The sequence below is a fragment of the Microtus ochrogaster genome, linkage group LG1, assembly GCF_000317375.1.
Source record: "Microtus ochrogaster isolate Prairie Vole_2 linkage group LG1, MicOch1.0, whole genome shotgun sequence".
Classification (NCBI taxonomy): Eukaryota; Metazoa; Chordata; class Mammalia; order Rodentia; family Cricetidae; genus Microtus; species Microtus ochrogaster.
The window spans coordinates 2,218,877-2,233,003 of record NC_022027.1 but is presented as its reverse complement, the minus strand read 5'-3'; the positions used below and the strand labels follow the sequence as shown (position 1 = coordinate 2,233,003).

Sequence of the window (14,127 nt, the reverse complement as noted above, 5' to 3'; positions counted from 1 at the left end):
TGCAGGCCAGAAGAGGGCACCAGACCTCATTCCAGATGGTTGTGAGCCACCATGTGGTTGCTGGGAATTGAACTCAGGACCTTTGGAAGAGGAGGCAATGCTCTTAACCACTGAGCCATCTCTCCAGCCCCCTGTTTGTTTGGTTTTGATGGCTGGTTTTTTTGTTTTGTTTTGTTTCTGAGACATTATTTCTTGGCTCACCAACTCTTTTTTTTAATATTTATTTATTTATTATGTATACAGTATTCTGTCTGTGTCTATGCTTGCAGGCCAGAAGAGGGCACCAGACCCCATTACAGATGGTTGTGAGCCACCACCTGGTTGCTGGGAATTGAACTCAGGACCTTTGGTAGGGCAGGCAATGCTCTTAACCTCTGAGCCATCTCTCCAGCCCCCACCAACTCTTCATATAGTCTAGGATGGCATTGAACTCATGATCCTCCTGCCTCTACCTCTTCAGTACTGGGGGGACAGATGACTCACCACACCTGACCTTTTTCCTTGATTCTTTGGGTTCCTCATTTTTCCCCCCACAGAAGATTCTGCTGAGTCTCAGGAAACATTTTATTTTATTTTAATTTTATTATTTCTTAAGGTTATTTATTTCTTTATTATGTATTCAGTGTTCTGCCTGCATGTATGCCTGCAGGCCGTTACAGATGGCTATGAGCCACCATGTAGTTGCTGGGAATTGAACTCAGGACCTTTGGAAGAGCAGGCAAAGCTCTTAACCACTGAGCCATCTCTCCAGCCCCCAGGAAACATTTTAAAAACAACTTGATAACCAAACTGGGCAAAGTAATAGGACCTAGTTGGGTCACTCACTTCCTGCAAAGGTGGGAATTACCCCCCACTCCCCCGCCACAGCACTGGGTCCTGGCAGAGACCTCCCCTCCCCCACCCCAGATGTTAGATGTCCCTGAAAGTCCGGGGTCCCTCCTGGGTCTTCCCCAAACCCTCTGCCCTCCACTTCATCCAGGGTAAGAGATGATCTGTTTCTAGCCCCCCCCCCCGAAGGTTGCCATGGCAACCAGCAGTCATTGTGGCTCCAGTGTTATATAATCCCCTCCCCACCTAGGGAGACCTTGGCAGTAGGGGCAGGTCTAGCTGGAGACAACCCAAGGGTGCCCCACAGTCTTCCAGGTCACCAGAGGATCCAGAGTCCAAAGGCATTTTCCTCTGTAGGATGTCAGCTCATGGCTAGCCTCAGCTCCTGAACCCTGTCTGGCAAAACATGCCTATAGAAAGCAGAGGCCTGGCTCTCAAGACACCAGGGGCTGAGGACCTCTGGAGCCAAAGGGAGCACTGTCCTAGGAGCCTGTCAGTTTCTTTGTTTATTGAGACATGATCTCACTATGTACTCCAGGCTGGCCTGGGGATCCCCTGCCTCTGCTCTGGAGTGCCGGGATTAAAGGTATGCACCATTGCACCTTGCTCAGCCTCTAAATTAGAACCTTTTTCTTTTTGGATTTCCTCAAGCCAGGTTTTCTCTGTGTAACCCTGGCTGTCCTGGAACTCACTCTGTAGACCAGGCTGGCCTTGAACTCACAGAGATCCACCTGCCTCTCTCTCCCAAGTGCTGGGGTTAATGGCGTGCACCACCACTGCCCAGTGAACATTAAAAGAAAGACCCATGTCTGTGTGTGTGCCATATTGCACACATGAAGGTCAGAGGTCAACTCTGGGGAGTCAGTTCTTTCCCACTACGTGGGTTTTAGGGGTTGAACACAGATTGTCAGGCTTGGCCACAGCCATCTTTACCTGCTGAGACATCTTGCCAGCTCAGTGGCCTCCGACTTTGTCTCTGTCTCTGGATGGCACATTGCTGTCCCAAAGAGTTCCCGCCTCTTTGCATGTACTCTCTTCTGTGGACCCAGTTTATACCCACACTCCCGAGGTTGTGTTTGCACCGCGGACCTAGGTCTTCCCGCCTTTCGGCTCTGTGCCCACCGAGTGCCTGAGAGACCAGTCGGCTGCCACATGCTCCCCTACGTCGACCCTGGAGTGGCCCTTGCAGTGACTGGTGCCCCTTTGTTCTCCACAGAATGATCTCTCCACAGGCACTCCTGCCTCTAGGTCGTGTGGTCCCTCTCCACCCCAGGACGCGTCCACCCCGGGACCCAGCTCTGCCGGTCACCTCTGTCAGCTGGTGGCTCAACCAGCACCATCCACAGACAGCATCGGTAAGTCCCCTCCTGCCCGGCGTACCTTTGATCCAGAGGGACTCCCCAAAGTAGAAAGGATGAGAGAGTTGGCAGTGGTGGTGCAAGCCTTTAATCTCAGCACTCAGGAGGCAGAGGCATGTGGATTTCTGTGAGTTCAAGGCCAGTCTGGTCTACATGGTAAGACCCTGTCTGAAAAAAGAAAAAGAAAAAGTGAAGGAAGGGTGAGAGACTGATGGATCGCACTCCAGATTCACCCCCAGCCAGGTGCTGCCTCTCCCTGAGCCTCAGTTTTCTTGTTTTGGCCACTTCTCAGTCTAGGAAACTGAAGCCCAGGGAAACAAAGTGACCCCCAGCTTATTGATTGTGAGAGAAGTCTGGGCCTTCACCGGCTGCATGACCTCAGGCCAGTTGCGTGACCTTTCTGAGCCTCCCGTCCTCCTCTTACCGAGTCTGGGTGTTTGGAGGATGTGGGAGTTCGTCAGCTGAAAGACAGGAAAAATGGGACTTGGGTGTCTGAATATGTATCCTGGCCCTTCTCACTCAGCCCTGAGGAGTCCCCTGACCCTGTCCAGCCCCTTCACCTCGTCCTTCAGCCTGGGCTCCCACAGCACCCTCAACGGGGACCTCTCCATGCCCAGCTCCTACGTCAGCCTCCACCTGTCCCCCCAGGTCAGCAGCTCTGTCGTGTACGGACGCTCACCCCTGGTGAGTCCTCGGGTTACAGACCGCTAGGATGGTCAACAGATCTGGGGAGGCCTTTGCGGGTGTGTGTGGAGAAACCTACTTCATCCAAAGAACAGAATGAGTAAAAAAGAGGGGCTAACATGGGGACTCAGGAAACGCTGGGCGCCATTCCCAGGACAACTTAAACTGGACGTGTGGTGCCTGTCTGTCACCCTAGCCCGGGGAGCAGGAAGATGAGGAGTTTGAGGCTAGCCCATACCATCTGAGTCTCTGTCTCAAAAATGAATGGGGGTGGGAGTGTGGTGGCGGACGCCTTTAATTCCAGTACTGGGAAGGCAGAGGCAGACAGATCTCTGAGTTTGAGGCCAGCCTGGTCTACAGTCTACAGAGTGAGTTCCAGGCAGCCACAACTACAGAGAAACCCTTTCTTGAAAAAAGCAAAAACTAAAAACAAATAAAAAAAAAAAAGAAAAGAAACAAAAAAAGAGAAAATAATAATAAAAAAAGAAATAAAGAAATAAGGGAGAAACTGGAGGCTTGGTCCAGTATATGTGTGGGAAGATCATCCGAACCTTACCCATGTTAGCATGTGCTGCTCTGGGCAAAATCAGAAGGAACACGGCTGGGTTAAAAAGCCTGGTCCAGGAGGTTATTTTAAAAGTCCAGTAGCAAGCTTGCAAGTCTTTCTGCTTCCTGTCTGAGGGACAGACAGGCATGGGATGGGACCCGGGTGAGGGGTGCTGGACGCCCTGCCTTGGGTCACATCTCTGGCCTCTGGCAGATGGCATTTGAGTCACACCCGCATCTCCGAGGCTCGTCCATCTCCTTGCCTGGCATCCCTGGGGCGAAGCCGTGAGTAGCATGTGGGCTGTGCTGTCACCAGGGTGTGTGTGAGGCACGGGTCCCCATCTTCCTGGGAACACCTGTGCTGGGGTGGCGTGGGCGGGGTGGTCCGCCCACCCGCATCTGCGGCCTCTGCAGGGCCTACTCCTTCCACGTGTCTGCGGATGGCCAGATGCAGCCGGTGCCCTTTCCATCGGATGCGCTGGTGGGCACGGGCATTCCTCGCCATGCTAGGCAGCTACACACACTGGCCCACGGTGAGGTAGTGTGTGCCGTCACGATCAGCGGCTCCACACAGCACGTGTACACGGGCGGCAAAGGTTGCGTGAAGGTGTGGGACGTGGGCCAGCCGGGCAGCAAGACACCCGTGGCTCAGCTGGATTGCCTGGTGAGGGCGGGGCCTGCGGAGCTGGGCGGGGTTTGCAGGACTAGGCGGGGCCTGTAGGGATAGGCGTGGTCTATAGGGTAGGTATGTGGATACTTGGGTGGCCCCAACTCTGCTCTGGCTTGCTTCTCACTGCGGCAGAACCGCGACAACTACATCCGCTCCTGCAAGCTGCTGCCAGATGGGCAGAGCCTGATAGTGGGCGGCGAAGCCAGCACCCTGTCCATCTGGGACCTGGCAGCACCCACACCACGAATTAAGGCTGAGCTGACCTCTTCCGCCCCGGCCTGCTATGCACTGGCTGTCAGCCCTGACGCCAAAGTCTGCTTCTCCTGCTGCAGCGATGGCAACATCGTGGTCTGGGACCTACAGAACCAGGCCATGGTCAGGTGTGCAGGGCGGCCTGGGGTAGGGTGGGGGAGGCACAGGGGGATGTAGATGTGGATGCCTGCCCTCCACCCACAGGCAATTCCAGGGCCACACGGACGGGGCCAGCTGCATAGACATATCGGACTATGGGACCCGGCTGTGGACTGGGGGCCTGGATAATACAGTGCGCTGCTGGGACCTGCGGGAGGGCCGCCAGCTTCAGCAGCACGACTTCAGCTCCCAGGTACACCTGCCATCCCGGCCTCCCCCAGGGTGCCCTTCCCAGGCCCAGGCCAGGATAGGACGCTGTGGGTAAAGCGTTTGCCTAGTTAGTATGAGGCCTTGAGTTCAAATTCTTATAATGCACACAAAAAGCCGGGGTACCTGCCTGCAACCTGGGGCACGTGGAGACAGAGGGATCCCCGGGACTGGCTGGAGGGTTAGATTAGTTGAATAGGTAAGCTCCCGGTTCAGTGAGGGACCCTGCCTCAAATACAAGGTGTCTGGTACATGTCTTTAATCCCAGCACTAGGAGACAGAGGCAGGTGGATGTCTGTGAGTTCAGCCTGGTCTACAGAGTGAATTCCAGGACAGCCAAAGCTGCACAGTGAGACCAGGTCTCAAAAATCCAAAATACCAAGGCACAGACTGACCCAGAATCCCACAGTTCAGCTCGCCTGTGCCTCAGATTAGCGCTAAAATGTGACACCAGCCGGCTACATTTTTGTCCCCATGGGAGACGTGGGGCACCCCTGGTCTCAGTGCTGTCTCTTGTCCTAGATTTTCTCGCTGGGCCACTGTCCCAACCAGGACTGGCTGGCCGTGGGGATGGAGAGCAGCCATGTGGAGGTCCTGCACGTGCGCAAACCTGAGAAGTACCAGCTACGCCTGCATGAGAGCTGCGTGCTGTCGCTCAAGTTCGCTTCCTGTGGTACAGCCTGGGAGACCCCACGGGACAATAGAGGGAGCGTGGGCCACCCCAAAACGGCCCAAGTTAGAACGATTTACCCAGGCCTGTCCACCCAGCCACTTATTGAGGTCAAAGTCGGTTTAGGTAAATGCCCAGACACACACACGTCACAAAAGGATGGACCAGATGAGGTGGCGCACGCCTTTAATCCCAGCACTCGGAGGCAGAGGCAGGCGGGTCTCTGTGAGCTCCAGGCAGCCTGGGCTACAGAGCCAGTTCCAGGAGAGTCTGGGTAGCCAGTGTGGGGGTGGGAGGGGTGGCGTTTGACTGGCAGCTCTTTTCTTGTTGACACTGTAGAGTGGCAGGACAAAGGCTCAGGCACCGAGCCCCAGCCCTGGGAGGTCCCCGTCTCTGTAACTACCGGTCTCTTTTCCCTCCCCAGGACGCTGGTTTGTTAGCACAGGCAAGGACAACTTGCTCAACGCATGGAGGACACCCTATGGGGCCAGTATTTTCCAGGTACCCACCCTCCCCAGCCGGTGGCTGCCTCTACACTCTTGTGTCCCTGACCCTTTAAGGAGCCCCACACTGGGTTCTGTGCTGAGCAGAATGTCCCCGGGGCCCAGTCTGTGGCAAGTGTCAGAGCCAGGCTGGGTTCATGGCTGAGTGATATTCCTGAAGTGTGCGGGGGGGGGGGGGGGGGGAGGGCGCTTTCCACCCCCGCCCCCCGCAGCAGTGCAGCCTTCACTGTTGCCGTTTCATTACTTCATTAGATGAAGTGAGATTTGGAAAAGGGCCTCACGGTCCTGCTCAGTCACCTGAGGGTGGGATGGAGCCAGGGCTCCCTGTGTGCTGGTTAAGCACTCTCCCCAGTCAGCCCCAGGCTCCAACTGCACCTTCTACTAAATCTCTTGAAGCTCTTTCTGACATGGCATACATGTCTTCCAAAATCCTTAGTATTGTTCTCTTGAGTTAGTGCTGTTGGGACCCCTTCCTATCAATCCTTCACATGTCGGGGATACCACTGTACCCCTTGTACCCAGCACGTGGGTGGGACAGGGGCATGGCTGGTTTGAGGCCAGCCTAGCACGTAGAGTGAGACTAGGAGGAAGGGCAGGTAATGGGGTGGCTGTAAGTGTGCTTCCGTGTCCTTGAGTGAGTCGGGTACCATAGCCGGTCAGGCTTACCCACACCCATCAGCCTGGACTGTCCCCAAGCACCAGGCTTCCTGCTCCTGCACTTCGTGGTGGTCAGGCTGGCCTTCACCTCTTTCTCTGTCCCAGTCCAAAGAGTCTTCCTCCGTGTTGAGCTGCGACATCTCCAGGAATAATAAATACATTGTGACAGGCTCAGGGGACAAGAAGGCCACTGTGTACGAGGTGGTGTACTGAGCCCCGTCTGTCTACACCTCCAGGTCACCTGCCCAAGGATGGCCTCCTGGCTGGGTGGGGCTGGAGGCACTGGGGAAATATAACTATTTATCAACTCACTTTCCTTTTGTGTGTGTGTCAAGCGTGCGAGGCCAGGGCCAGTTGGGTGTCAGCCCCTATTGGTTTTTTTTTTTTTTTTTGTACCCTGGTTTTCAAACAGGATCTTGACCTCACTGACACGGCAGGCAGGTCATCTGGCCCCAGGATCCAACTGTCTCCACACCTACAGCTGGGATCACAGGTGTGCCATTGTACTTTTTCTTTTAAAAAAATACATGTAAATCTAGGGATTTGAACTCAGGTCCTCAGACTTGCCTGGCAAGCACTTTACCCACTAAGTCATCTTCCCAGCAGGATCTGGCCCCTATATAGCCCTGGCTGTCCTGGAACTCGCTCTGTAGACCAGGCTGCCCTCAAAACTCAGAGATCCTCCTGGTCTCTCAAGAGGCAAAGGCAGACAGATCTCTGTGAGTTCAAGGCCAGCCTGGGTTACAAAGTGAGTTCCAGGACAGGCTCCAAAGCTACAAAGAAACCTTGTCTCGAAAAACCAAAAGAGGACGATGTCTCTTTTGAGGACAGAACAGACCACTCTGCCTTTCTCAATTGCTTTACTATGTGTGATGAGGGTCAGGTGCATCCTCAGGACCCTCACCCACCACTGTGCAGCTGGGAGAGTCAGGAGTCGAAGCCATCAGTACTTGATCTGGTACACCGAGGCGCAGTACCCGGAACCCGTGACAATCAGCTTGCTATTGGCTGTCACGTCACAACATGTGACAGCGGCAGCCTCAGGGACCTGTGTGACAGCAGGCTGAATGAGCCCATGGGACCCAGCGGAGCCCAGCCCCTCTCCCCAGGGTCCCACCCTGCACGGGAGTACCTGGAAGACTTTTTTTCCTGAGGGCATGCTGTGGATGGTGACCAGGTCGTCCATCCCCACGCTCACCCACCACTGACCTGGGAGGAGGTGGAGAGACAGCGAGGTTGGTTACACAGGACCCCACCTACTCACCCCCTCAACTCAGGAGGCTGAGGCAGGAGGATTCAAGAGTTTGAGATGATGAGCCTCAAAAGAACAAAACAGCAGAAAAAATGTTTTCTTATTCCGCCTTTTGTTGTGTTTGCTTTTGGTGTTTTTAACAAGAGTCTTTCATAGCCAGGGCTAGCCTCAGACTCCCCACGTAGCCAGAGATGACCCTGAACTGATTCCCGAGGGTGGTTTATGTCAATAGAAGGAGTTGGGGGCGAATGACTCTAATCCCAGCACTTGGAAGGCAGAGGCTGGCAGATCTCTGTGAGTTCCAGGCTAGCCTGGTCTACAGAGTGAGTTTCTGGGCAGCTAGGGCTACACAGAGACCCTGTCAGTGTGATGGGTGTCACAGCGCTGATCGGGCACTGAGCAAACAGTGGAGGCTTTTGGTGCTGTGGTGTGCGCTTGTCCTCGGACTCCTTACCGTTTGGGGAGAACTTGAGGCCTAAGATGGTCTTGTCCTTGGTGCCCACAGGGAGCACCTCGCTCCTCCTCTTGCTGTCATACAGGCAGTGCTGGCCATTGGCCAGGCCCAGCAGCAGCCAGTCTTCCTGTGGACTGTGCGACAGACTCATGATCTGGGATGAACAGGGCAGAGTCGCCGAGGTCAGACCCCAGCCCAGCAGGTGGCAAGGGCCCCTTGGACTTGCCACCCCGGGTGCTTCCTGTCACAGTCCCTGGGCCTCCCCTTTGCTAATCTGAGATGGGAAAGGGGCTAAAATAGGACAGCAAAGAATCTGTTTCTCTCCCTTTTTGGTTTTATTGAGACAAGGTCTCCCTCTGTAGCCTAGGCTAGCCTTCCCCTCCCCCCCCCATGTACCTGAGGATGACCTTGAACTTCTGATTTTCCAGGCTCCATCTCCCCAGTGCTGGGGTGTTGGGTATAATGTGGCAAATGCTGGAGATAGGACCCAGCACCCTAAGAAAACACTGTACCCACTGAGCCTGACCTATCCCCCTTCCTGAGATAAGGTCTCCCTATGTAGCCCAGGATAGACTCATACTTTTCACCTTCTTGCCCTGAGTACAGGGATAAAAGTTTGTGCCACCATGTCCATTAGGACAATTTTTTTTTTTTTGAGACAGGGTTTCTCTCTACGTAGCCCTGGCTGTCTTGGAACTGGCTCTGTAGACAAGGCTGGCCCCAAATGCAGAGATCCACCTGCCTCTGCCTCCTGAGTGCTGGGACTAAAGGCGGGCGTCATCACTGCCTGGCTGACCCCTATATGTCTTGCCAGAATCACGAGCTGATCTGGAATGTCCCAGCTCCACATGCTGAGTCCACCTTGTCCTGTACCTCCAGGGCCCGTGCCCGTCCAGCCCCAGTGGGGTCTGTGCACCTGTGACTGGAATGTGTACTCCAGCGACACCTTGACCATCCGCAGGTCCCAGCATCGTAGACAGGCATCCAGACCTCCTATCCAGACATTGTCATCTTTGACTACCAGGCTCTTGGCTGCATTGACAGGGCCTTCGAGGTCCCTAGCCAGAGAGACAGCAAAGGGAGTGAGCCTAGCTTTGGGGTCCATGTTCCTGAGATCCCACAGGTCATGAAGGCAGCCTTCTACCTTTGGCAAGAAGGGGACAGTGATGTCATCCCAAAGTCCCGCACCTAATGTTCCCAACCAACGTAAGTGTGCTGGCCCCCATCTATAATTCCAGCACTGAAGAGGCTGAGGCAGGAGGACTGTCATGAATTCTAGACCAGCCTGGGTATATAGTGAGAACCCGCCTTAGAAAGAAGTGGGGAGACCAAAGCCGGCCACAGTGACGCAAAACTGTCATCCCAGCTACTCAGGAGGCTAAGGTAGGAGGACTGCAAGTTAGAGCTACCCTGGGCTACAGAGTGAGCTCAGTATCAGCCTTGCAAGCTTCACATGGTCTAACCTCATGAATTGTACAGGGCTTGACAACAGCACCCGTCATCTCAGCACTTGGGAGGCCAGGCTAGCTCGGTCTACACAGAGACCTTGTACCAGATAAATGAGTAAATGTAAAAGTGTTGCCAGATGGCTCCCAAGTGGTCAGCGGGAAAGGTGACCTGAGGTCCATTTTGAGGAACCCACTCGATGGAAGGAGAAGGATCCTGTGGGTTGTTGTAAGCCCCTGCTAGGCCCCATCCACAAGTAATACAATGAATAAGCCAGGCACACACAGCACTTGGGAGGTGGAGGCAGGAAGATCACGAGTTCAAGGCTACCCTCTGCTTGAGGCTAACCTGGGCTACCTGCAAGTTATCCTAAACAAAAGGTAAAATTCCCTAGTAAGGGGGCTGGAGGCGTGGTCAAGGTGTGAGCCTCACCCAGAATCCCCCAGTGAGGGATTGGGGGCGTGGTCATGGTAGGGCACCCCAGTGAATGACAGGGGGCGTGGTCAGGATGGAGCCCCGCCTAGAATCCCCAGTGAGGGGCTGGGGGCGTGGCTCACTCTGGTGGAGGGGGGTTAGGCCAGGAAGAGGCTCAGGGTATGTAGTCCCTGGGTCGCACCTGACTACTCCCTGACTCCGTAGGTCCCACATCCTGACCCTGCCATCTGTGAAACCTGCGAAGGTAATGTTCTCCTCTGTGCTGGCTAGCACCTGGCAGGACAGGCCCTTGCAGGGCAGCTGGCACTTCTCGTACAGGAACGGGGCTGCCAGGTCCCACACGCTCACGCATGGCAGGCTGTGTCCGCCGGCGAACAGGGTCCTACTGTTAGAGGACAGCAGGCAGGTGCGCAGGTACGCCCCGCTGGTCTGCAGAGCACAGGCCCCATGAGTGAGGGTCCATCCACACTGGTGGCTTCCAGACCCCGCCCCAGGCACCTTCCCTGCCCCGCACACCTGGATGCCACACTGCAAGTGGCTCTCGGGAAATCGGTCCTCTGTCACCTGGTTCGTTAGACTCCACACCTTGATGCCACTCCGGCTACAGGTGAAGACGTGCCTTGTGAAGCAGCTCACGGCCATCGCCAACAGGAGTTCCCCGTGTCTCAACACTCGCACCTTCTGCAGGGCCTGGGGGACCGCGGACCTCTTCGATTGCCAGAGTGATGCACCTGGTCTCTCCCAGCTGGGTTCTAAGTTCTCAGAGTCCCAGGACCTGGGGACAGGAGGAGGGAAGACGGGGAGGGGACGGGAATGGGTGGGTGTGAGATTTTCAAGGCAGGTTCTTGCTTAGTCCAGGCTGGCCTTGAATTCCCTACCTAGCCAAGGCTGGCTTTGAACTCTTGATCCTCCTGCCTGCCCCTCTTGAGTGCAAGGAGACGTGGTTTTCAATTCTTGACATAGCTACATCTGCTTCCCCACTCTATCTAAAACGTTTTTCCCAATTAGACTAAACTTTCATGCACCCTCTTATGGCCCTAATTATTACATTCCCCTTTCCAAGTAGTTTTCTCCAGACTACAGGATTGGGAGAATCTGTGTTGAGTTTTAAGTGAGAGATTCATTCTCCAACGCTTTAAAAATTATTGTTTTACTTATTAATTTGCGTGTGTGTGTGGTCAGGATAACTTGTGGGAGTCAGTTTTCACACTTATTAATTTGCGTGTGTGTGTGGTCAGGATAACTTGTGGGAGTCAGTTTTCACACTTATTAATTTGCGTGTGTGTGTGGTCAGGATAACTTGTGGGAGTCAGTTTTCACACTTATTAATTTGCGTGTGTGTGTGGTCAGGATAACTTGTGGGAGTCAGTTTTCACTTTTAGTCATTGGGTCCAGGGATCAAACTCAGTTCCAGGCTTGTCAGCAACAAGCCCCTTTCCCTGCTGAGCCCTCTCGCTGGCCCCTCTCCCCTCCCCTTCCACCACCAGTTAGGACAGGGGTGGGGGAACAGAGGAGCAGGGATGGGGAATGGAGGGGCACGGTAAAAGTAATCTTGCTCTCCCCCCCCTACTCACAGGGTCTTCAGAAATGGACCAGCACTTCCAGAAGATTCCTGTGGTGCAAAGAAAGAAGCTGACCCTGCTGGCTTGTGACTCACCCGCCAGGTCTGCATCAGGGTCCCCTGCTCACCTGGGTCTTACAGTGGAGCTGGCTGATGTCTTTCTGGGAAATGCCAAGCAGACCCAAGGAAGCCTCACTCAGGTTTGGGGCTGTATGAGACAGCAGAATTTAGGGGGACCCAGCAACCTCAGCCCCTCCACGCCCCAGGCCCCTCCTCCACGCCCCAGGCCCCGCCTTCCTACAGAAGTCACTCAGGCTGCCTCTGGGCTTGGGCTCAGACTCGGGTTCTCGTTCTGAGTCAGGCAGGCAGGAGTCTTTGTTTTCCTGGGAGACAGAACTGAGTCAGCTAGGGGACACATGACCCAGGGGAACCCAGCAGATGCCTGGGGGTCCAGGGCTGCACCCAGCAGAGTGCAGGGATGAAGTGGGAGGGGCATTGTAGGGCAGATGTGTGTTGGGGTTCCCAGCCAAGGGTACTCACCAGTCCCAGCAGCTCCTCTATCGCCATGACAACCGGTGAGGAGGAAGAGAGATGGAAAGCAATGAGGTTTGCCTGGACACCCAAAGCACTCCCCCCAGCCCGTGAGTGAGGGGCCGGGGGCCCTCACTCACCCTCCTGTGCCTGCTGGTTCTCCGGGTTTTCCCTGAAAAGTTTCCAGAGTTCCTGGGTCAGGGTATCGCTCCAGAACGTGGGTTCCTTGTCCCACACAGGCTGTGGGTCCTGCGGCTCTTCCTCAGTCTCGGAGAGGCACTGACGTCTGGTGAACAGCTGAGGCTCCGGGGTGGCCTTGAGTTCCTCGGGGTCCTGGGGAGCCGTGGTCTCTGGGCCCCGCTTGGCTTTTTTCTCAGTCGAAGTCTGAACAGCCTGGACAGAGCCCATGTGACCTCGTGAGACACAGGACTTGGCCAACCAGTGTCTGTCCCCTCCAGCTCTAGGGCACATACTCACCTTGATCATCTCCAGGATGCGGGGGGACTTGCTGAAGATCCCCACCAGCTGGAAGAAGTTTTCCACCTAGAATAAGTTAGGGTTGAACCTTACTGCAGGCACTAACGTGGGGAAGGAGTGTGGTAATGCTGGGCACTTGGCAACCTCTCTGGACACAGAGGCAAGCTCTGCACTGCGGGATAAACCACCTTACACACACCCAAGCATGGTAGTGTCCATCTGCCCACCTCCCAAGGTTGAGGAGGCAGGAGGATCAGGAGTTCAGGATCATCCTCAGCTACATACTGAGTTTGAGATCCTGTCTCCAAACTACAACTAAAAGAGCAGTTAAGACCACAAATAGGGCTTGGGATGCAGCCGTTGAGGTACAAGCCCCCCCCACCCCCTGCCCCCCCAACTCGCCGAGCCCTTCCCCAGCATAAATCAAAGGCCTTCGTATTATTTTGCACGTGGGGAAACTGAGGTCCAGAGACTCAAACAGCAGCCAGGGGCTAATTTTTCAGCAGTCTTGCTCCTTCCTCTTTGAGCTTTTGTGGACCCCCCCCCCAAGGAGGGGGAGCCCCCTGGATGGAGGCTGCAGACCCAGGGAGCTGCCTCCCTGGGAGGGGATGATGGATTCCAGGACAGCGCCAGCCTAGGGGCTGCACAAAACCCAGGGGAGCCCTCCCGATCCAACACCCCCTCCCCGCCCGCCCCCGGCTCATTAACGTGCAATTTACTGGCACTTTAGTGTGCCTGGTGCTCAGAGTGCGTGGAGGGAGAGCTGCCGCTCCCCCCTGCTGCTCCTGGGGGAGGGGGCTTGTGTTCCCGGTGTGAGGCTGCCGGGCGGGCGGGGCGGTTAAAAGCAAGGGAACTGGGGAAACCAGGAGCTGCAGGGAGCTGCCCGGGATATCACAAGATACAGGCAGTGACTGGCCCTATGTACCTGTCAATCATTCCCTCAATGACTACAGCCCAGCCCCCCACTAGCCCTTCATTCTGGCACCTGATGCTAGATCAGTCCCCTTGCTCTACCAACGACTGCCTTCCAGGGCTCCTACGGCTCAATGGGCGGGGTCAAGGCCCGAAACTCCCTGCAGCCCCCATAAGCCCTGCACGCCCTGTCACTCTTGCCTCCCCCTCCTCCGGTTGCCCCCACGCGGGGTGGTGGTGGTGGTGGAGTGGGGTGGGGAGACGACGGGACAGGACCCCTGCCTCTGGCCTTTGCAGAGGGCCGTCCCTCCTCCTGCCTGGACAATGTCCCCCCTCCCAGTGCACCTTCCTAAGCACCCTGAGCGGTAGACCCTGCCTGGAGCTTTTGGCGCCCATCCACCATCCCCCTTCAGTCTTCGGTCCTTGTTGTCTCCCTGGCACCTCTGCCGGCCTGGCGAATGGTGACTGCTGAGCGCCTTGAATGAATAACCATGTTCTGGTGGCTTTCTGCTCACCCCCCCCCCC

At 55.5% G+C, this 14,127-nt stretch overlaps 2 protein-coding genes across 5 annotated transcripts in view; one reads left to right on the top strand and one right to left on the bottom strand.

Moving 5' to 3' along the window:
- Tle2 (transducin like enhancer of split 2) overlaps positions 1 to 6,862 on the top strand; it is a 15,944-nt gene extending 9,082 nt beyond the window's left edge. For 2 of the 3 annotated variants that reach the window (XM_005358964.2, XM_013350703.2), the window contains exons 13-21: positions 2,045 to 2,183; positions 2,710 to 2,870; positions 3,631 to 3,701; positions 3,831 to 4,080; positions 4,219 to 4,466; positions 4,543 to 4,690; positions 5,227 to 5,377; positions 5,799 to 5,875; positions 6,640 to 6,862. In XM_005358964.2, coding sequence (XP_005359021.1) covers positions 2,045 to 2,183; positions 2,710 to 2,870; positions 3,631 to 3,701; positions 3,831 to 4,080; positions 4,219 to 4,466; positions 4,543 to 4,690; positions 5,227 to 5,377; positions 5,799 to 5,875; positions 6,640 to 6,747 — 1,353 coding nt within the window. In that variant the 3' untranslated portion in view covers positions 6,748 to 6,862. The remainder of the gene's footprint in view (positions 1 to 2,044; positions 2,184 to 2,709; positions 2,871 to 3,630; positions 3,702 to 3,830; positions 4,081 to 4,218; positions 4,467 to 4,542; positions 4,691 to 5,226; positions 5,378 to 5,798; positions 5,876 to 6,639) is intronic. The other variant, XM_013350704.2, reaches the window with a different exon arrangement.
- Positions 6,863 to 7,296: 434 nt separating this feature from the next.
- Positions 7,297 to 14,127, bottom strand: part of Tle6 (transducin like enhancer of split 6) — a 9,950-nt gene continuing 3,119 nt past the window's right edge. Inside the window, exons 6-17 of one of the 2 annotated variants that reach the window (XM_026785081.1) lie at positions 12,691 to 12,756; positions 12,354 to 12,606; positions 12,223 to 12,239; positions 11,984 to 12,065; positions 11,811 to 11,890; positions 11,696 to 11,733; positions 10,638 to 10,896; positions 10,303 to 10,550; positions 9,157 to 9,298; positions 8,241 to 8,394; positions 7,667 to 7,743; positions 7,297 to 7,582 (exon numbers count right to left, since the gene is read on the bottom strand). In XM_026785081.1, coding sequence (XP_026640882.1) covers positions 7,478 to 7,582; positions 7,667 to 7,743; positions 8,241 to 8,394; positions 9,157 to 9,298; positions 10,303 to 10,550; positions 10,638 to 10,896; positions 11,696 to 11,733; positions 11,811 to 11,890; positions 11,984 to 12,065; positions 12,223 to 12,239; positions 12,354 to 12,606; positions 12,691 to 12,756 — 1,521 coding nt within the window. In that variant the 3' untranslated portion in view covers positions 7,297 to 7,477. Of the gene's footprint in view, positions 7,583 to 7,666; positions 7,744 to 8,240; positions 8,395 to 9,156; positions 9,299 to 10,302; positions 10,551 to 10,637; positions 10,897 to 11,695; positions 11,734 to 11,810; positions 11,891 to 11,983; positions 12,066 to 12,222; positions 12,240 to 12,353; positions 12,757 to 14,127 lie in introns of both variants that reach the window. The other variant, XM_026785080.1, reaches the window with a different exon arrangement.